Here is a 22,922-nt window from a genome sequence, read left to right as displayed (position 1 = left end):
TTATCCCAACTCTGTGATGTAATTAGGAGTGTTGGCATCACTTGACAGTTGGAGGAAGGCTGGCAGAGAGGGTTAGGAATTTGCTGGAGGTCAAATAGCTAAATAGTGAAAGAATAAGTGTGAGAATTTCAGATTTTCCCCGGATCGCTGGTCTGTCCAGTTAATACCTGAGTTGGAAAAGTAACATACTTTTCTTGATTATTTTTATCCTAAACTCTCATGAACTAGACAGTATTTCTTTTGTTTCTGTTGTTGTTGTTGAATGTCTTATGTGTTTCATGCTCTTGTAATTACTGAATGATTTTAAAAAGATTACATCTCTCTCCTCAAATAGAGAACAGATACTTTAATGATTAGAGATTTGTATTCTGTTTCTGTGATCTCTAAGCCTTGTTAATTCTTTTTTTTTTCCATTTATTTTTATTCTTTGGAGGCTAATTACTTTACAATATTGTAGTGGTTTTTGCCATACATTGACATGAATCAGCCATGGATTTACATGTGTTCCCCATTCTGATCCCCCGTCCCGCCTCCCTCCCCTTCCCATCCCTCTGGGTCTTCCCAGTGTACCAGGCCCGAGCACTTGTCTCATGCATCCCACCTGGGCTGGTGATCTGTTTCACCCTTGATAGTATACTTGTTTCAATGCTATTCTCTCAGAACATCCCACCCTCGCCTTCTCCCACAGAGTCTAAAAGTCTGTTCTGTACATCTGTCTAGACAGTATTTCTTAAGCAAAATTCCACTTACAGATATCAAAGTTACATACTGTTGTGATGTACTTATTATTATCAGAACTAAGGAGTAATCTTCATTTTTTAAAAAAGATTTTTTTTTTTAATGTGAACCATTTATAATGTCTTTATTGAATCTGTTACAATATTGCTTCTGTTTTATATCTTGGGTTTTTGGCTGTAAAGCATGTAGAATCTTAGTTCACTGATTAGGCATTGAACCAGCATCCCTTGTAGTGGAAGGCAAAGTCTTAATCATTAGATCACCAGGGAAGTTCCAGCAGTAATCTTCATTTACATACTAGTTTCATAGTTTTTTTTTCCTACTAACGATTTTGTGTTTCTGACTGGGAGTTCATTAGAATGAAATGCTACCTACCGTGAATAAATGCTTTCTATTCTTATTCTCCTTAAGGTGTCAAACCCACTATTAGATCAAGGAAGTAAGGAAAATCTGTTGAGGAGACAGAGATATTTCGGAGACTCTGAAAGAAGTCTTTTCCCCCTACTCATCCTATGTTTTTTAAGTTGGATTCTTTGTTTTATATACATTGTTATCCTGTGATGATTAACATACCCTTTTAAAATTTTCCCAACTTCCTCCCTATTCTAGCTTTAGCTGAATTCCTAATTCCTCCTATAATTTGTTTATTTTTTTTCCTCTTAGGTGAAACCAATACCCAATACATCCTCTTTGTGGCTAGTGGGGCAGGTGTTCTGTTGCTGTTGGTTATCCTAATTACCACCATCACTGTCATTGCTTATAAGAGGTGAGTACTGCAGCTCCTCCTGAGTAATTCTGATGCTTGAGTTTCTCTGTAAATGGCCCAGTAGCTGGCCGAGCTGTCTTAGGACTTATGTACTGAGGCCACGTCCTTTGGATGCTGGTCTTAAAGGTAAAGGAGGAGCCGGGGCTGTGGGGATGTTAGAGGAGAAGGCTAGAGCAGTTCATCTCAGAATGAGGAGTGTGCCGTTCGCCCCCTCATCCACGGGTTCAACTGCCTGTCTGCAGCTGTATCTGTCTTCTTCCTCCTGCAAACACAAAAGGCTGGCAGGTGAGGGGGCAGGTGTGTGTGTGTGACAGAGGGGTCGGGGAGGGGTGGATTCTGAGGACAAGACCAGGGCTGAACTCTCATTACATGTGTGCTCAGTCATGTCCAACTCTTTGCTATCCCAGGGGCTGTAGCCCGCCAGGTTCCTCTGTCTATGGGATTCTCCAGGCAAGACTGGAGTAGGTTGCCATTTCCTCCTTCAGGGGATCTTCCTGACCCAGGGATCTATTCTGCATCTCTTGTGTCTCCAGCATTGGCAGGCAGGTTCTTTATCACTGTGCCACTTGGGAACCCCAACACCTTCATTTATTCATTCATCAAATATTCTGACCACGGTGAATGAGATATAATGGCATGCACATTCTAATAAGCAAACAATATGATTTTAAATGGTTATATAATGTCTGAAACAAGCAATAGAGGTGCCTTTATTACAGATTATTGAGAAGAAAGGAGTTGGGAGGGGCTACCCTAGAGAGAGCAGGGGGCCACCTGGCCTCTTCTAAAGTCTCCTACCTTTTATTGTCTGTGACACACTTGGGAATTTTCTAGGATGTTCTTGGTTGACCCTTCCCTCCTAGCTGCCCCACATTCATGGACTCACCAGTCTAGGTATTTGTTGCAATCTTATTTGTAGTCACATTGGGTTGGAATCATTCCTTATAACTCACGATTTTAACGAATGTGTTAATTTATTTGTTAAGTTATTTTTAATTGGATAATTGCTTTACCATGTTGTGCTGGTTTCTGCCATGAAACAACCTGAATCAGTTCCTTGTGTGTGTATTTAGTTCTGTTCAGTTGCTCAGTTGTGTCTGACTCTTTGCAACTCCATGGACTGCAGAATGCCCTCCCTGTCCATCACCAACTCCCAGAGCTTGCTCAAACTCATGTCCATTGAGTCGGTGATGCCATCCAATCATCTCATCCTCTATCGTCCCCTTCTCCTCCTGCCTTCAATCTTTCCCAGCATCAGGGTCTTTTCCAATGAGTCAGCTCTTTACATCAGGTGGCCAAAGTATTGGAGCTTCAGCCTCAGCCATCAGTCCTTCCAATGAACACTCAGGACTGATCTCCTTTAGGATGGACTGGTTGGATCTCCTTGCAGTCCAAGGGACTCTCAAAAGCCTTCTCCAACACCACAGTTCAAAAGCATCAATTCTTCAGCACTCAGCTTTCTTTGTAGTCCAACTCTCACATCGATACATGACTACTGGAAAAACCATAGCTTTGATCAGACAGACCTTTGTTGGCAAAGTAATGTCTCTGCTTATTGATAAGCTGTCTAGGTTGGTCATAACTTTTCTTCCAAGGAGCAAGCGTCTTTTAATTTCATGGCTGTAGTCACCATCCGCATTGATATTGGAGCCCAAAAAAATAAAGTCTGTCACTGTTTCCATCCCATCTATTTGCCATGAAGTGATGGGACCAGATGCCATGATCTTAGTTTTCTGAATGTTGAGCTTTAAGCCAACTTTTTCACTCTCCTCTTTCACTTTCATCAAGAGGCTCTTTAGTTCCTCTTTGCTTTCTGCCATAAGGGTGATGTCATCTGCATATTAGGTTATTGATATTTCTCCTGGCAATCTTGATTCCAGCTTGTGCTTCATCCAGCCCAGTGTTTCTCATGATGTACTCTGCATATAAGTTAAATAAGCAGGGTGACGATATAGTCTTGACATACCCTTTTCCTGATTTGGAACCAGTCTGTTGTTCCATGTCCATTTCTAACTGTTGCTTCTTGACTGGCATACAGATTTCTCAGGAGGTGTGGGTCAGGTGGTCTGGTATTCCCATCACTTGAAGAATTTTCCATAGTTTGTTGTGATTCACACAGTCAAAGACTTTGGCATAGTCAGTAAAGTAGTAGATGTTTTTCTGGAACTCTCTTGCTTTTTCAATGATGATCCAGCAGATGTTGTCAGTGTATGTATATCCCCTCTCTTTCAGCTTCCCTCCCACTCCCCATCCCACCCCTTGTGTTCAAGTCTCAGGGAAAGAAGGAACCAAACTTTTGGTGTCTGCTTTTTGAAAGTCTTACATATTGTAGCCATTTATTATATGTTTGTTGAGTGAATGACTACATCCATCTCCATGCCTCTCCGCCAGTAATATTAATGTGCACACACTCACACACACACACACACACTCATGTGTGCTTATTGATAGGCTCTCCCGTAGGTTTCTCCATCTTGTTGCCACATCCCCAGCCTCCAGCTCTCCAAAGGCGACCCTCACGGCTCACCTGCCTTCTGAGATCCCTCCAACTTGCTCGCCTGCTCCCCGGTGTCTCTCTGCTTCTAACTCATCTGTTGTTTCCTGGTTCCTCTTCTAAAAGGTAGACTGGCCACCTTGTCTCCCTGTTTAAAGCCTGCTTACTGTGTTTACACTGCCACCAGAATAAAGCTAAACTCATTGACCTGTGTCAAAGGGGCCCTTTGCTCAGCCTGATAATCTAACCTCAGTCTAATATTCAGGGGCTTCCCTGGTGGCTCAGATGGTAGAGCGTCTGCCTACAACACGGGAGACCAGGGTTCGATCCCTGGGTCGGGAAGATCCCCTGGAAGAGGAAATGGCAATCCACTCTAGTATTCTTGCCTGCAAAGTCCCATGGATGGAGGAGCCTTGTAGCCTGCAGTCCCTGGGGCTGCAAAGAGTTGGACACGCCTGAGCGACTTCACTTTCTTTCAATCTAATATTCATTTGTATTTTCTACTTTACTTACTCTCCTGATGTTGACCAGTTGTATTAAAATACAACTTTTATTCTGTGAACACACCCAACTCTTCCCCTCTGTGAGGCCACCGAAATGCTGGTTCCCCCAGGTTCAGCCTCAGTCCTGCGGATGTCCTCGGTGTGGGGAGCGTGTCCCCTCTGGGGCTGCCCTGCGTTCTGCCTCCTGCAAGCGGGCGTGAGGTCACCACCCAGAGTCCCATAGCCTCTCACCCTCCGCACCTCACAGCCTGCTTTCTAGTTTAACCATTTCCTCCTCGCTTGTCTTCCCTGCTATGCATAATGGCAGGGGTTGTGTTTTATTCATGTCTTTGTGCTTGATGGCCTTTAGTGCTAATCTTTCCAAACAGTGGATGGTCCACAAGCATGTGTCTAATTAAGTTGAAACATGAAACCGTCGACATCCCTTTCTCTGCATCGCAGACTGCCCTCCAGTCGATCCCTGGTCAGAAATGAGCAAATCGAGGTGAGGAACCCAGGTCGTTAGCGGCAGTGAGGGTTTCTCCCCTGTTCCACCTTGGTTGATAAAAAATGCGCCGAGGGCCGACGTGACAGCCGGAGCGTGTGGGAGCACGGGCACAGTGGAGAGAGCCTGAGCGACAGGCGGGTCTCGGGAGGGTCACAGGTGTCAGACAGGATGGATTTTGAGTCATGAGAATGCATCGCTTTTACATGAATAGCTAAATGGAACAGTAGAATGTATTGTTCTACTTGGTTAAGTGTGATGAAAAGAAGATTAGTGGACCTGAATGTACGATCATGGCCAAAACCACCAAGCAAAAATCGGGTGCTCTTTTCTGCCCTGTCACTAGTATCAGTTTGTGGTTGTTGCTTAGAATAGAAACTCCTTGAAAAAGGACCCCAGGGTCTGAACCTTCTGGACTCTGTTTTAGCAAATATTTAAAATAATCCTGCCGCTTCAGCTTCAGATGCGCTGACCTGGAGAGAAGCCAAAATACATCACAGCGTGCCTGGAGGAAACGGAATCCTTCCTCCATGCCTGGCACACACCCAGAAGCCCCTGGGCACCAGGCACCCTTTCCTTCTCCAGGGGATCTTCCTGACACAGGGACCGAACCCACGTCTCCTGTATTGGCAGGCAGATTCTTTACTGCTGAGCCGCCAGGAAAGCCCATACAGTGCTCCATGTCAGCTGTATCTCAATAAAACTGGAAGAAAAAAAATCATGTTCTCTTTTCTTTCGTCACATTGTCTACACTAAGGCTTATGTTAAAATATATTTCTTTACACGTGTATACACACATATACATATTTGGACCTACTTGGAAAGTTAACTCTATATTATGATATAACAAGCCTTGTGATGATAATTTAACAGTGAATCAAAGGTTATAGATCTGCATATATTTCCTCACTTGTGAAAAGAGTTTGATCCCTGAGTCAGGAAGAGCCGCTGGAGAAGGACTCGGCAACCCACTGCAGTATTCTTGCCTGGAGAATCCCATGGACAGAGGAGCCCGGCCGGCTATGGTCCATAAGGTTGCAAGAAGTGGAACACAACTGAAGGGACTCAGCAAGCAAAGCCATACAGATGGTTTAGTGAAATGCCTGAAGGCGTCTGTAAAGCTTAGTTCTTTTGTCATTGTCATCCAGGAAGTTACACTGTGGGCCTTTAAAAGGAACTTTTAATTGTGGGAAATGTCTGAGGTTATTTGGAGAAGGTTGTCAGTCATATATGTAATAACCCACTCCGCAGCATTCTTTAGTAAACTCCCTGAGATTAATTACTAAGCTACACTACTGGATATCCATTTAGTTTCCTTTGCCATTTGTGAGCACAATGGAGGATGTAGGAAAAATGGAAAAACTTAGGTCAATGGAATTTTGAGTGACTGCATATAAAGCAGCCATGAACAACTTCAGCATAATCAGCAAGGGCATGTGGGTAGGTGCAGGTGAGGTATAGAGCATTTGAAATCATGAGAGTGCTGGGACTTACCTGGGGGTCCAGTGGTTAAGACTTCACCTTCCAATGCAGGGGGTACAGGTTTGGTCCCTGGGTCAGTATCTGAGACCCACATGCCTTGTGGCAAAAAAAAACAAAACTTAAAACAGAAGCGATATTGTACCACATTCATTAAAGACTTTAAAAATGGTCTACATCAAAAAAATCTTTGGAAAAAAAAGAAGAAATACTGCTAATGCTGACTTGTCATTCTTAATTTCTCCTTTGTACATGTGTTCCCAGAAGGAGAAGGCAACAGCAAAGAGGCCCATTTAAAGATTTCTGGATCACACAGAATAGGGTAAGTGTTCTCAGCATTGTCACCCACCGCCCCCCCCCACCCCCAGCGCCCCCCAACTCTTTCCTGCATCTTCTATTTTGCAGCTTGCAGGCTTCTTTTTTAATCTCAATAACCTAACCACACAGTCGCCTGTTGTTCAAGTCTCAGCTATTTGATGAAGCAGTTCTTTTCTGAACTAGTCTTCTATGATTAGTATCCTTGGACACTGTTTTACATCCATATAAATAAAGGAGCAATCACACTTAAAATAATAGTCAACATTGCATGTTCAGCTGCCGCCATCAGAGGCCTGTGACGACAAAATTCCCACAAAGTGGGTGACTAGAAACAAGAGAATCCTGTTCTCTCCTGGTTCTGGAGGGTTGAAATCTAAAATCAGGGTCTCTGCAGGATCGGGTCCCTTTCGGCATGAGCCCGTGCTCTGTGCTTCTCTCTGGGTTCCCGTGGGTGTCAGCGATCCACAGCTTGTCGACACATTGCTCAAATCTCTTCCTCTGTCTTCACACGGCGTTCTTCCGCATGCACACGTGAATGTGTGTCTCTTCTCCGTTTCTTTTAAGGGCAACAGTCACATTGAACTAAGGGCCCATGGTTCTTTAGTATGACCTCATCTTAACCAGTGATAACTGAAGCAACCCTATTTCCACATAAGGTCACATTAATGAAGGTCTAGGAAGTACGTACATTTGGGGGAGGTGCTATCTGACCCAGTGCAGGGCATGATAATATTTCTGTGTATGAGGTTTTTGTGAGGGTTAAATTAAATTAAACTAATGTGCATAGCAAGCACATAGAAGGATGAAATACAGGATATTCGTTACTGTGATGATGTTTGGATTAATTGATTAATTAATTGGTGTCCAGATTATGAAGCTAGAGACCCTTCTGCTGGGCGGCAGGACTCGGGTTAACTGTGACATTGTTCCTGTCTTTCTACCTGCGCCTGCCCCTTCATGTTTAATTGGAAGAGGAGGAAATTTCCTTCTGGGTTTGCAGATAAGATGTATGCTTATTTTTCATGCTCACCCATTGTCTCCACTGTAGGTCAAATATTCCCTCTAACGCACATTATTCTGTTTACAAAATCTTACAATAAAACATTTCCCCGAGTGTTATCTAAAATTACATCCATTTCTCTTCAATTAAATTATTTGCACTTGAATGCTACATGGTGAAAACATCCAGTGCTAAAAAGCTTCTGACAATCCAGTGTGTGTGCTTCAGACTTCTTAATAATCTCTCAGTTTAGCTTTCTTCTTCTATTAAGGAGTTACTCTTTGCAAAACAAGTTTTCGTCTTCCTCAATAACTCATGCTTTGCTTCTGGGCACCAAGTGCAAAGTCTGGGGAAGTCTGGCTGTGTTCTGTCACATGCAGTTTTTGGGTCTCTTCTCTGTCCTTAGCTGTTGTCCACTCAAGCCAATCCAAAGGCACACTTACTGCTATGAATTCCAGGGGAGGAAAGGCGCTTTTCAACTTCCTCCCCTAGATATTCAATGCTTCCAGGCTTTTGTAGCCTCTTTGATATTTTGAGTGGCGATTAGAAAGTTAGATAGTCAGCTGGTCTGTCAAAGATAAAGTAGTTAGACTTCCTTGATTCTTTGGGGGCTCTTTTAAAAAAGACAAATTGAATAGATAGCAATAGCACTTGAACTTTCCTTTTACTTTCTCAGTGCAAACACCAACACCACTCTAAATTTTCAAGCTACTTACTACTCACCAAAAGGCCTCTCTCTCCCCCCGCTCTGTTCCCCTCACTTCTGTCCCCTGCTCTCTCTCCCAGCTCTCACTTACGCCTCTGTATCTTTTGTCACAACATACATACATGTGGTCAAAGTGACTTGATTAGCTAGAGAAGATTAATGATTGTAAAACATCATCTTGAAAGTGAATATCCTCTTGCTTTTGTAATTTTTAAGTTGTGTTCAGTTGCTTATTCCTAAGCCAGGACATGGTGTATTTTAAAAACATTTCTTTAGTAATTAATCCGTTCAACGAAAATTAATGGTTATCCACTATGGGAAAATACTATACTAGACCTTCCATATAAAAATGAGAATTATTGTTCTCTTTGAAATAGGGTAACATCAGGAAAGAGAATTTTACTTCTAAAGAGGTAATTTATATCCCGCTATATCAAATGATAATCAAGACGTGTCTCTGTTGTATATCAGAGTCGTGAGATCAAGAATGTGATTTCTCATGGAAAGTCCATGCAATGAAGAGAATGTTTTATGAAATTAATTGTAATAGAAATTTGACCTATATTATGGTTGAATTGAGGAGAAATTTGTTTTGAGTGTCTTGATTAAATGCTGAAATGCAGTGAATTATTAACATCCTCTGTGTTTATCTTTCTAGGCAGCCAACAACTATAGGAATACCTTCCCTGCCAGTCCACCGTCAGATGGTGCAGGAGAGGACATTTATGTCAACCACCCAACCTTCTCTCGTGTACCCAGGGCTAGAGTCTAAGCCCATCATAGGAGAATGTAGATGATAACTATTATGTACATGGATCGTTGTACAGTTTCTTCCCACTATTTAATGTCTACCTTGGATACTGATTGATCAAATTTATTTCATTCGACAAGAAAAATACTGCCTAACCATGGAGAGCATTCTTAACAGATATGTTTTAGAAAACCTGACTCTAATTAGCTTATACATAAAAGGAAACATTGAATCATATAATGGGACAATCCAGGGAAGATCAAGCTTCAGGGAAGGGTTATTTGCCCGGGCTTAAAGATTATGTCCAGAATTAAGAATGGACAAAAGACAGTTTCTGGATCCCCTTTCACAGCATTGGATCTACTTCCCTTGATGTTAGCCTCACTCTCCTTCAGGCTTTCTGCTTGTGTTTCCAAGATGATTGCCGACAACTCTCAGCAAGTCATAATCCTTGCTTCTGCCTGGTAGAGAGCAAGCACATTTGATGACTTGGCCATCATTAAGCAGTCATCATGGCCAGAAAGGAAATCAACCCTGAATATTCATTGGAAGGACTGATGCTGAAGCTGAAGCTCCAGTACTTTGGGCACCTGATGGGAAGAGCTGACTCATTGGAAAAGACCCTGATGCTGGGAAAGATTGAGGGCAAAAGGCAAGGGGGGCAACAGAGGTTAAGATGGTTAGATAGTATCACTGACCCAGTAGACATGAATTTGAGCAAGCTCCAGGAGACCGTTAAGAACAGAGGAGCCTAGCGTGCTATAGTCCATGGGGTCACAAAAAGTCGGACATGACTTCGCAACTGAACAACCATAGCAACGGCATGGCCAAAAAGGGTGAATGGGCTAAGTCAGTTTAGGGCTCGCCTCTAGAGCTGTGCAGGAGCGGGGCCCAAGTCCGTTCCTGGGAAGGAGAGGGGAGGAGGCTGAGGAGGGTGTAAGGAGGAGGAAACGGGATCAAAGAGCAGGAAGGTACAGAAAATCTCCTTTTGCTTCAAAGTTTTGACCAGGTATGCAGTTTGGCCTCATGCTATGACTCACAGAGGAATTAGACCATGCCTGTCATTGTCCAAATTCTAGATGGAAGCAACAATGAAAAGTATTTGTGAAACTCAGTAACGGTCATGGTCACCTTGAAACCACAGTGATTTGGTAATGACCAAATACAGTGGTCATTCCAATGTCATGTCCTCATTACTCATCTTTAAAAGACCCTCATTTCTAAAAGATTCATCTCAAAGATTCATTTAGGTTTCAAAGTTGGAGACTTGGCATGATAATCTGAAATGAACCCAAAGCAAATTCTCACATTGTCTAGACAGATTCTTAAGCTGTAATTTACAGTTTTAGCAAGACAGTGGATATGTTGTGGTTTTATCTTTAAATACCATGCACACCAAATAGTGCAATTATTCTGTGAATTATGGAAACTGTGAGTGCCCCTAACTGTTTGAGAAGGGAAAGAATGAAAATGACCACTGCCACTTGTACTATGTATGTGCAAGGAGAGTTAGCTGTCATTTTTATTTGCTTATAGATACTTATATCTGGATTCAAGAAATGTTTCCACGTTTGTAACAATGTGGGCAGGCAGTTTTACAAGACAATCATCTACTGTTTTGTTAACTAGATCAGATCTATGAAAGTGTCTGACTCTATCTGTTTGCATGGTAAATCTAACTTGGCATCCTTTAAAAGATAAATGACTTCTTCTTCCTAAAAGTTAATCAAAATATTACTTTCTGGGAGATTCTGATAACCAGTCCTCAATGACTGAATGACATAGGTGAGAAGTAAAAAATTTCTACCATGGCAACATGATTTCAGGGAGGATTTTTATGTAATCCACTTAATGTGTGGTTTATGGAAACCGCAATATTTGCAATTTGTCTCTTCTTCCATGGATGTTTTAAACTTTTTAAAAAACGTCTCTCAAAACAGTTATGGGAATTATTTACTCTGTCCCTTCTTTTCTAAATTCTTCATCTCCAGGGTTCAGAATTTTTAGGGACTTGGAACCTTCTTAAGTCCTGCTGAAATTTCTCCAACCTCCTGTGTAGAGCCTGCCACACTGTCAGCTCTTATGCCGTTGAAACTCTTCATTCATTTTCTTTGGACATCTTTACTTAACAAAGCACTTTCATTGTAGTCTCTTTAATATTATACCTAACTTGCTAGAATTGTCAACTGTACCTAATATATTAGGGTTGACAATTATGCCTACTGTATATGTATACAATATATGGTATCCATAGTAGGTATATGATATATATAGTTTGTATATATATGTACACACACTAGCGCACACACACATATATGTATATTTCCCTAACATATTGTACCTCTATTCCAGTTGTTACTAAGGAAACAGGTCCACAGCATGAAAGGTCAGAATTGAATTAAATTATGTGTTAAATCTTTTCTGCAAGGTGCTATTTAGGAAACAAATACTTCCTAAGGTTCTTTTTTCCATACATAATTTTTATTGGTACTATATTAAATAAGATCTGTGTTTTCTTTGAATGCCATTCTTTTAGTATCTGCATTAAAGTAACCAATTACAGGGAGTTACTGTGTGGTGACTAGGTAAGTTTGTTAAATGCCATCATAGAGTATACAGTTTTGTCAGGGGAAGAAGACATCTTATTAGCCTACAATGATTAGGTATTGATTATATTATCATCAGAGAGATCTTGAATATTATTTAAAAGCCTTTATGCACACTGGGAAAATAGAATAGGAATTTCATTAACTTGAAATCATGCTTATAAATGGGAGGCAGGTGGATGAGGTTATAATTTGTAGCTAGTAAATATTCATACTTATAGAATTTTTAAGTAATTAAGCTTATTACTAAAATATACATATACATTTAAAATGTATTATCCATTTATGCAGAATGAAATAAAAATAACTTTTATTGTAAACAACCAAATTATGTTTGTTTATCTAAAACTGTATTAAATAAAAAGTCCAGCTGCATTGCAGTATTTTTCTAATTTGGTAGAGTCCACATTGAGATTAGAAGTCACTGTAATCAAAGCGCTTCTCCTTGATTTTTAATAATATGCTGTGTTTTGTATCACTTGTATGAATTTCAGCAAGATTGAAGATATTGTAGAATACAGATGCTTATAAAGTATGGGTGGAAGTGCTAAATTGTGAATACAACGTTAAGCTTTTTTCCACAATAATGATAAGAAAATATCTTTGAAAAATATAAAACAATATAAACACATATTACCATTGTTTTATTATCATTAGTTAAGTCATCGTTAGAATGTCTAGAAAGTATTGACCTTCATATTTAGGCTTTTTGCAAAAATTAGTATACTTTTCCACTGATCTGTCACTGGATTATTCTAAATCGAGTCTCTAAGCTCTTATGCGTTTTTCTTTTGCTAGTCATCCAATAGGTGGAACTGTAGCTTCTAGAATTAACTGCAATGCTTTCTAAAATTATTTTTTACAAATCTTCAAGGTTGGTTTATGTATTTTACTGTCCCAGGTTTAAAGCACTAACTATGTTGTAAGAAAAGATCTGATTTGTGGGTATGGGTAATAAATGTCTGAAATGATCCTCATTTATTGTCTGTTTTCCCTGCTGGAATGATGTTATATAGTCACGCTCTTTAGAACATTTTTTTTTTCCAGTTTTATGTGTAATCTTAGACTCAGGTTTTGTAGGACATGGAAATGTTTACCTTGATATACTATATTCTGTTGTTTGAAGGAATAAAATGTAGAGCTCCACTATCATTAGTTTCACTTATCAGAGAATATTAGGGGAAAATTCCTGATAATATTAACATGAAGGTTAAATGCAGAAAAAAATCAAATGAGTGACACGTTGTAGCTTCTATCTCAAGCATTTAGTGTGTTTAGTAAGTGCATGTGGTTCAAAGAGTTGCAGTGTGCTGTACAAAGGTCATTCTGACAAACAAACAAACAAACAAACAAAAAACCTGTCCGTCCGATTTTACAGCCATTGAGACAAAAGATTTCACTTCTGGTGATTTTATTTTCTGCTGTTAGAGGGGTTTGTTTGGCTGCCCCCGGTGTTCGTTGCATCGTGCGGGGTCTTAGTTCCCTGACTGGGGACTGAACCCAGACGCCCTGCGCTGGGGGCATGGCATCATCGCCACTGGACCACCGGGGAAGCCCCTCTGCTTTTCTGAGTCATGTACACATACACTACCAGATGCTTTTCCATTCTAGACATTCTTTGTTGATTTCGACATCGTCTTTTCTACAAACTCACCACACACACACACCCCTTTGTCATGTATCCATCCTTCCAAAATATTTACATTAAAGTTTTGATTATTTCAATATTTGGTGTTTATTTTTTAATGATCTTGCCACTGCTCTTCTTGGTTGAATACCATGGTGAAAATGATTGTTCATTCTCTCCAGAGTTAATATCTTTTTTTCTGTCTATCATTAACAATTGTCTCTTTTCCTAGTTTACTGTTTTGGTATTTACAATAACTTTACCTCAGACTCTTCACCAGTGGTCTAAAGGATCTCTCCAGACCCTCTGAGACACAGCGGATATTTAGACAATCTCGCCTTCCTAGACCAGAACCTTGACCTGGGCTGATAAGCAGTGCTTACAAGCCCAAGTTAGGACTGCATAACTGTCATCCCGATGTCTCTCTTCATCCAGAAAAATAGTGGCGAGAGGACCATACAAGCTGGAATTGATTCTAAAAAATTTCCCAGTATAAAAAGATATGAGGTGGCAGATTACAGATTCTTAATCAGTGCCCAGAACATGGCACGATAAGAAGCCTGTTATGTTTGGGTTTGTGTCTATAATAGTTGAGGGTGTTGGTTTTAAGCATTAGAAGCAGATGCTGACTGTGTTATAGGAAAAAAAAACAACCCACAAAAACCAGTTAATTTATGTGAGTGATACAGGTGACTCATAGCAGTTCCAGGATGTTGATGGAATAAGTTTAGAAAACAGAAAATAAGTGGCAACTCTAGGGGTCCACAAGCAGGAAACCACTTTGAGCTCTGATAACTTTCTTTATTCACTCTTCAAAATTTGATCTCAACTGATTCTCTATTTTTCTGCAAATTCAGTCTTAAGATGATCTCCTTCTTATTAATCATTATTAATCTTTATTAATATCTTATTAATCATTAATCATTAATACTTAACAGCATTTATTCCAGATATTAAAAAATGCTTATAATAAGACCATTATCCTTTAAGGGCTTCCCTGATAGCTCAGTTGGTATAGAATCCGCCTGCAAGGCAGGAGACCCCAGTTCGATTCCTGGGTCTGGAAGATCTGCTGGAGAAGGATTAGGCTACACACTCCAGTATTCTTGGGCTTCCATTGTGGCTCAGCTGGTAAAGAATCTGCCTGCAGTGCTGGAGACCTGGGTTTGATCCCTGGGTTGGCAAGATCCCCTGGAGAAGGGAAAGGCTACCCATTGCAGTATTCTGGCCTACAGAATTCCATGGACTGTATTTTTTAATGAATAAGGCCATTGCCCTTTAATCTCATGACTGAATAAGACTGAACTCTCCAATTTACTCTCAATGTTATTAAAATTTCTTGTTATTAAAATTTTTTGATGTGGTTTCAGTTGAGCTAATTTATCTCACTTTTAAATTTTATCATTTCTAATGAAGATCTTCAGAAGCAAATTTGAATTTATTTAGTTCACATGGTAAAAGGACAAAGAAATATAATGACTCAGTAGTTTGTAGAGACATACAAACTTCTAGCCTTTTTATAATTTTGGATGTCTGTTTGATCATCATTTCAATGGCTAATGAAGAGCAAGCTATTATAAATTTGGTTTACTGACAAAAATATCATTATATTATTTTGCTGTGCACTGTCATTCTCAAAGCACTTTCTTATGTTATTCTGTTTAATTTTTAAACAACTCTAAGATGTAGGCAAGATAAATATTATTATCGCAATTGACATTTGAGGCAAAAAAATCCATAGACACTGTGTGCGCAATTGTGTTTCGTCAGTTGGTTTAACAGAGGAACTCTTACATCCCAGAATCTCCTTTTTTAACGTGCTTATGGGTTAGAATTGGCCGAAAGAGAGCTTTCATGAGATGTGGGCCACTGGGTATTGCTCTCTGTAGGTCATTTTGGACAATGTTGATAAACAATTGGAGAAGGTCTAGCAAGTTCTAGCTTTGCCCCCTCTCTTGTATGTCTTATTTTTCTTATCTTTTCAAAGAATCAAATTTTGGTTCCATTGATCTTTTTTTTTTATTATTTTCAATTACATTGATTTCTGCTCTGTTTTGAAAATTATTTTCTTTATTCTGCTTGCTTTAGGTTTATTTTGTTCTTTTTTCTCTGGTTACCTAAGGTGTAAGCTTAAGTTATTGATTTTAGATTCTTCTTCCTTTTCAGTCTTGACGTGTGTGTGTGCGTGTGTGTGTGTGTGTGTGTGTGTGAGTTGCTCAGTCATGTCTGGTTCTTTGCAACCCCATGGACCACAGCCCATCAGGCTCCCCGTCTATGGGATTCTCCAGGCAAGAACACTGGAGTGACGTCTATTCCATTGTCCATCAGTCTTAGCGTATAATGCTATAAATTTCACTGCATCCCCCAAAATCTGTGTGTTAGTCACTCAGTCCTGTCTGACTCTTTGAGACCCCATGGACTGTAGCCCGCGAGGCTTCATGCAATTCTCCAGGCAAGAACACTGGAGTGGGCAGCCATTCCCTTCTCCAGGGAATCTTATTGACCCAGAGATCGAACCCAGGTCCTCTACATTGCAGGTAGATTCTTTAACAGCTGAGCCACTCCAGTGAGCTCTAATTTTATTTTTATCAAATTAAAAAATTTTGGATTTCTCTTGAGGCTTCTTGGGTTATTAAAAATGTGTTTTTAAAGTCTCTCTATATTTTTGGATTTCTCTGCTATATTTCTCTTATGGAACTCTAATTTAATTTTATTGTAGCCTGAAAACATTATTTGTATGATTTCTCTTCTTTTAGATTTATTAAGGTGTGTTTTATGGTGCAGAATATGGCCTACCATGGGGAATATTTCACGTGAGCTTGAGAAGAATGTACATTCTGCTGTTGGGTGTAAAATCCTATAAGTGATCAGTAGATCAAACTGACTGATAGTGCTGTTCGGGTCACCACACTCTTTCTGACTTTCTCCCCGTTTGATGGATCACATGCGGCTAGAGGCAGGTTGCAGTCTCCAACCACAGCTATGGATTTGTCTATGTCACCTCGCATAGGCAAATTTATAAACGTCACACAGACATCTTATCAACTTTTGCCTCATGGATTTTGATATTTTGTTATTAGGAACATATTTTTTCGGGACTGTCAATTTTTTTGTTGTAGGAGAATTGACAGCCTTATCACACGTGATGTGCTTTTTATCCCTGATAACACTCCTTTTCTGAAGTCTGCCTTGTCTGAAGTCAAATAGTTGCTCTGGCTTTCCTTGGAATAGTGGCAGCATGTCCTGTGCACCTCTAGCTGTGGACTGAACCATGGCAGATGCCCCCAGGAGCCCTCGCAGTGGCCTGGATGCTACGCTCTGGAAGTATCCTCACTGTCTGTCCACGCGTGTGCGGACACGTCCCCCCTTGGCTGTGGTCATTCCTGCCCCGACTCATCCTTTGGCCCAGAGCCTGGTCCCCGCAGCTGGCTGTGCCTTCGAGGTGAGACTTCAGGGCTCCGTGATTCTGACCGAGGGGTGGGCGGCCTTGGCATTGACAGGGGCTTAAAAGATGCATGAAAGATGGCACGAGCCAGCTCCCGTACCAACAAGTCTAGAATGAGGGCCTCTGGCAAATGAGGAGGGGGGCCTGATGCTTCTCAGACAAGAGCTCTCATCCTCACCCCACCCCTCACCCCGCCCAGGAGCTCCTGGGATCAGGAGACATGGGGCTCTGTCGGGGATGAATGTTCCTGCCACTGACTGGGGCCTTTTCTGGGCCCCCCTTCGCTGCCCTGACCCTCTGCACATCCCAGCTTGTTTTCAACCTCAGCGTCTACCTGGACCTGCCTTTTACTCCCCACCAATACACAACCGTGGTCCCAAAGTGCGCCCTCCTTCCCTTCCTGGGGGGCTTCACAAAGAAGAAAAAGGATGAAAATGTACTGAGCACTCCTAGGTGCTCCTCAGAGACTGCCCCCCCACCCCCACCCCGCCCCAGCGCTGTTGTCTGCAGTCAGCTGTGCTTACACCGGGCCCCTGCTGGTGCTGGTAACCGGTGGGGAAGTGGGTTTCTCCCACCTTATGAGTAAGTCTCCATCTTTCAGTCAGCCTGTGACCTTGTAAGGTTCACAGCTGTCTCCCCAGTGGACTCTCTTGCCCACTGCCCCAGGTCCTGGCTGCAGTTTCCAATCTATTTCCATGATGGTCTGTCACCTGCTGACTACATTATTATGATTATGATCTTTCTTTCTCTCCCTTAGGTGAGACGGGAAGACTGCAGGAGCCGGGAGTAGGCTTGGGAATTGGGCTCTGATTGTGTCCTTTCCTCTGGAGTGTCGTTGTTCAGCTGTTAAATCATGTCTGACTCTGCGACCCCATGGACTGCAGCATTCCAGGCTTCCCTGTCCTCGACTCTCTCCCGGAGTTTCCTCAAATTCATGTCCACTGAGGTGGTGATAATATCCAACATCTCATCCTGAGTTGCCCTCTTCTCCCTCTGCCTTCAGTCTTTCCCAACATCAGGGTCTTTTCTAATGAATCAGCTCTTTGCATCAGGCGGTCAGAGTATTGGAGCTTCAGCTTCGGCATCTTTCCTTCCAGGGAATATTCCTTTGGAGTGTAGGTCTTTGTTACAGAGAAGGCTCTCAGCGTATTTCACAGTTTGATCCTGTTCGTTCCTGGCTAGATCTGTGAGGGCGTCTTGGATCCTCTTGGTGAGAATTTGGCGGCTTTTGGGTCCCTCTCAGACTGTGGTCCCCATGAGTTTCTCACACTCATATTAGTCCACAGCTGTATCCAGCAATTCGTCCAGCTGACTGTTTGGGTGTCCCTGTTAGTTTTCCACCACAGCACTCTGTGTGAGGCAATGCTGCTTGCTGTAGGTCTCTGGATGTGTCTCTCTCTGCAGATTTTGGGGTGGAGGTTTGCCTTGGAACCTTAGTTTTCTGATAGGTTCAAGAAAAGAGATTTTAGTTTGTTCAGCTTTTTCTTATTGTCATCTTGGCCATTGCCAAGTGCTTTCTATGTTGGCACTAAAGCCAAAGTCCTTCCCCAAGTGCGTTTAATACGTATGTTTCCTGCTGTCTTGGTTTCTGACCTGCTTTTACGTCCTGATCTTTTGATGCTTCAGTAGAGTGGTCTGACGCTAGACTCCCACGCCTCTGACTCTCTCTGTTCCATACTGATTTCTAGCTTCCTTTCATAAGCTACAGATCTAGCTGACAAAAATATTTATGGTATATTAAAATTGAACACAAGTAAAACATAGAATATAATTGGAAGGTTTGTGTGGATCATATGGTCATACTCAGTTTCCCTGGCCATTCAGATCAACATCAGGCCTCCTAAATTTTCAGTCCAAAAAGAATCGAAAGGGGAGGGAGGTTCAAGAGGGGTGGGACGTATGTATCCCTATTGCTGATTCATGTTGATGTATGGCACAAACAACACAATATTGTTCAGCAATTATCCTCCAATTAAAGATCAATTAAAAAGAAACAAAGGTAGTAAAGAGACATTCCATCTCAAACCACAAGAAGACAGTGACGTGTCAAGTCTACCAGTCAGCAAAAAGTAGGTCGGAGGCGCTGTCAGTAACACCCACCCAGAGAACACAGTCTGTCTGATGTACCAGACTCAATGATTTTTTTTTTTTTTTTTGGATTCTACTAAAATGAATGAAATGTGAGTCAGGAAAGTGTTTCCCTGGTTACCTAAGTATTAATTTATTTTAAAGATTAGTTGCACAAAAGGTAGACGAGAGTCAGAAGAATGCCTGGCTAAGAGGAAACAAGGTAGTCACAGCGTGATCAGGGTGTATCTGTGAACATCAGGTTTCCGTGGAAGAAACACACAGTGGAAAGCAAGGCAAACAAAACAGAATGGCAACCTGCGAAAGTCCATACATCCGGAGTTTCCCAGTCCTAGTCAGTTATACGCTTTTATAAATGTCTGAAAGAGTCACTTTAACATGAACAATAGACCCAAGTCACAATTGCCTTATAGCTTCTTCACTCCATAGGGCCATAAACCGAAACACTGCAAAGATTTTCTCGATAGATCGTTGAACACTTTCTTCTAAAACGTTACCCTCTTTCTCTTTACATGTTAAGGAGGCGGTACTGAAGTTGAACATTTCTACTAAGTTAGACTGACAAACAGACAAGCCACTACTGCCCAAGCCCTTGTTACCATCACTCCCCGGTCAGGGAACAACGCTAGTAATGACCACTGGCGCTTCCTGTAAGAATCACACACATTCAAGCTTCAGGAAGAGACGGTGTCTAGACAGGAAATAAAAAAGACGAACATAATGTCTTTTACTCAAGAGTCATCAGCAGTGACCTGAATTATTTGAGAGCTCACAGTGTTCTGACTCATTCAAAATAATGCTCCCAACCTCTACCCATAAGCCCAACCTAAACACTCAGTTAAATATAGCATATAAATGTTATTGCTTAAAATATCACACATCGTAATATAAAGTCTCTTTGGGGCTACAGTGCCTCCTGGATAAATATACATCTTACGTCTATATTGAAGAGCTGGGAAGGACAAATGAAGCACAAAGGATGGAATTTCTACATTTTGTTCACGTATGTAGTGAACAGTTTGTACTATAGGCAATGTTGATTTTACCTGCGATATCAAATATCATCCCAAGTAAGTCTAAGTTGTGTACAGTGTTAAAAGTAGCAGTGGACAAGTTTCCTGTATCATACCTAGTCCTACCACTTACTATTTCCAAATTTATGATGATTTATTTTAGTTACATTCCTTAGAACCCTCAATGGTCCCTGCAATTTAAAATTCAGGATGCCGTCCCCTGTCAGTATTCAGGAAGAGGGACCAATGGTGAGGGCGGGGTCGCGGGGGTGGGGGGAGCTGAGCAGATCCTTCGCAGCATTGTTACTTTAGATTATATCCCTGACAGTGAGGTGGCTGTAGTTATGGGGAGTGAAATGGATTATTTCTGGCTAATGGACCTAATGGGCTTCCCTGATGACTCAGAAGTAAAGAATTCACCTGGAATGCAGGAGACGCAGGAGACGTGGGTTCACTTCCTGGGCCGGAAAGATCTCCTGGAGGAGGACTTGGCAACCCACTCCAGTATTCTTGCCAGGAAAATCCCATGGATGGAGGAACCTGGCAGGCTACCGTCCATGGGGTCGCAAAGAGTCAGACATGACTGAAGCAACTGAATCCAATGACCCTAATATTTATCGTTTTGGATATCAAACTCTACTTAGGTCTCTGAAATAAAATATTTGTTAAAAAACCATAAACTTCAAAAATAGCAAGTTACTTAAAACAGTTTTTTAATGAATATTGAAACAAGGGAGGATCAAGGAACATTAGCTGAACAACGTTAAACTGAATATAGCTGCTTCAGAACATGCAATGCATCCATTTCCTTAAATGGTGAGTTCCTTAAAGGAGGAGCCAAGTCTTATTCTCTTCTGAATACCCAGCTCTTAGAAGATTCAATTAACATTTTTTAAAATTAAATTTTGAGATAGTAGGTTTTTTTTTTTTTCTTTTGGCTACAAAGAATAACAAGGAGAGATGAGAAAGCCTTCCTCAGAGATCAATGCAAAGAAATAGAGGAAAACAACAGAATGGGAAAGACTAGAGATCTCTTCTAGAAAATTAGAGATACCAAGGGAACATTTCATGCAAAGATGGGCTCAATAAAGGACAGACATGGTATGGACCTAACAGAAGCAGAAGATATTAAGAAGAGGTGGCAAGAATACACAGAAAAACTGTACAAAAAAGATCTTCACTTCACCAGATAATCACAATGGTGTGATCACTCACCTAGAGCCAGACACCTTGGAATGTGAAGTCAAGTGGGCCTTAGGAAGCATCACTACGAGCAAAGCTAGTGGAAGTGATGGAATTCCAGTTGAGCTATTTCAAATCCTGAAAGATGATGCTGTAAAAGTGCTGCACTCAATGTGCCAGCAAATTTGGAAAACTCAGCAGTGGCCACAGGACTGGAAAAGGTCAGTTTTCATTCCAATCCCAAAGAAAGGCAATCCCAAAGAATGTTCAAACTACTGCACAATTGCACTCATCTCACATGCTAGTAAAGTAATGCTCAAAATTCTTCAAGCCAGCAATACATGAAATGTGAACTTCCAGATGTTCAAGCTGGTTTTAGAAAAGGCAGAGGAACCAGAGATCAACATTGCCAACATTGATGATGCTGGATCATTGAAAAAGCAAGAGAGTTCCAGAAAAACATCTATTTCTGCTTTATTGACTATGTCAAAGCCTTTGACTGAGTGGATCACAATAAACTATGGAAAATTCTGGAAGAGATGGGCATACCAGACCACCTGACCTGCCTCTTAAGAAACCTGTATGCAGGTCAGGAAGAAACAGTTAGAACTGGACATGGAACAACAGACTAGTTCCAAATAGGAAAAGGAGTACATCAAGGCTGTATATTGTCATCCTGCTGATTTAACTTATATGCAGAGTACATCATGAGAAATGGTGGACTGGAAGAAGCACAAGCTGGAATCAAGTTTGCTGGGAGAAATATCAATAACCTCAGATATGCAGATGACACCACCCTTATGGCAGAAAGCAAAGAAGAACTAAAGAGCCTCTTGATGAAAGTGAAAGAGGAGAGTGAAAAAGTTGGCTTAAAGTTCAACATTCAGAACACTAAGATCATGGCATCTAGTCCCATCACTTCATGGGACTAGATGGGGAAACAGTGGACACAGTGACTGACTTCATTTTTCTGGGCTCCAAAATCTGCAGATGGTGATTGCAGCCATGAAATCAAAAGACGCTTACTCCTTGGAAGGAAAGTTATGACCAACCTAGACATCATATTAAAAAGCAGAGACATTACTTTGCCAACAAAGGTCCATCTAGTCAAGGCTACAGTTTTTCCAGTAGTCATGTATGGATGTGAGAGTTAAACTATAAAGAAAGTTGAGCACCAAAGAATTAATGCTTTTGAACTGTGATGTTGGAGAAGACTCTTGAGAGTCCCTTGGACTGCAAGGAGATCCAACCAGTCCATCCTAAAGGAGATCAGTCCTGGGTGTTCATTGGAAGAACTGGTGCTGAAGCTGAAACTCCAATACTTTGGCCACCTGATGCAAAGAGCTGACTCACTGGAAAGAAGCCTGATGCTGGGAAAGATTGAGGGCAGGAGGAGAAGGGGACGACAGAGGATGAGATGGTTGGATAGCATCATTGACTCAATGAACATGGGTTTGGGTGGACTCTGGGAGTTGGTGATGGACAGGGAGGCCTGGCGTGCTGCAGTTCATGGGGTCACAAAGAGTTGGACACGGCTGAGCAACCGAACTGAAGTGACTTTATAATCAAAGCTTGCAAATATTCAGAAGAGTATTAGGTTATGTAGAATAGGTCTCTGTAAAATTCACACAGACATAGAAAGTGATGGAGAGTGCGTATTTGTCTTATGTACATATTTTTATCAGGAGGAATAGGGAATTTTAGAAAAAGTGGTTTAATAAA

At 41.3% G+C, this 22,922-nt stretch overlaps 1 protein-coding gene across 5 annotated transcripts in view; it reads left to right on the top strand.

Moving 5' to 3' along the window:
• The window catches only part of CD226 (CD226 molecule), an 80,957-nt gene extending 68,135 nt beyond the window's left edge, over positions 1–12,822 (top strand). For 4 of the 5 annotated variants that reach the window (XM_070452943.1, XM_070452942.1, XM_070452941.1 and 1 more), the window contains exons 5-7: positions 1,402–1,504; positions 6,729–6,786; positions 9,147–12,822. In XM_070452943.1, coding sequence (XP_070309044.1) covers positions 1,402–1,504; positions 6,729–6,786; positions 9,147–9,260 — 275 coding nt within the window. In that variant the 3' untranslated portion in view covers positions 9,261–12,822. The remainder of the gene's footprint in view (positions 1–1,401; positions 1,505–6,728; positions 6,787–9,146) is intronic. The other variant, XM_070452944.1, reaches the window with a different exon arrangement.
• The last annotated feature ends 10,100 nt before the right edge of the window (positions 12,823–22,922 follow it).

Source organism: Odocoileus virginianus, chromosome 22 (assembly GCF_023699985.2).
Source record: "Odocoileus virginianus isolate 20LAN1187 ecotype Illinois chromosome 22, Ovbor_1.2, whole genome shotgun sequence".
NCBI lineage: Eukaryota > Metazoa > Chordata > Mammalia > Artiodactyla > Cervidae > Odocoileus > Odocoileus virginianus.
Note: the sequence above shows the minus strand (reverse complement) of the source record. Positions and strands in the feature narration are given on the sequence as shown.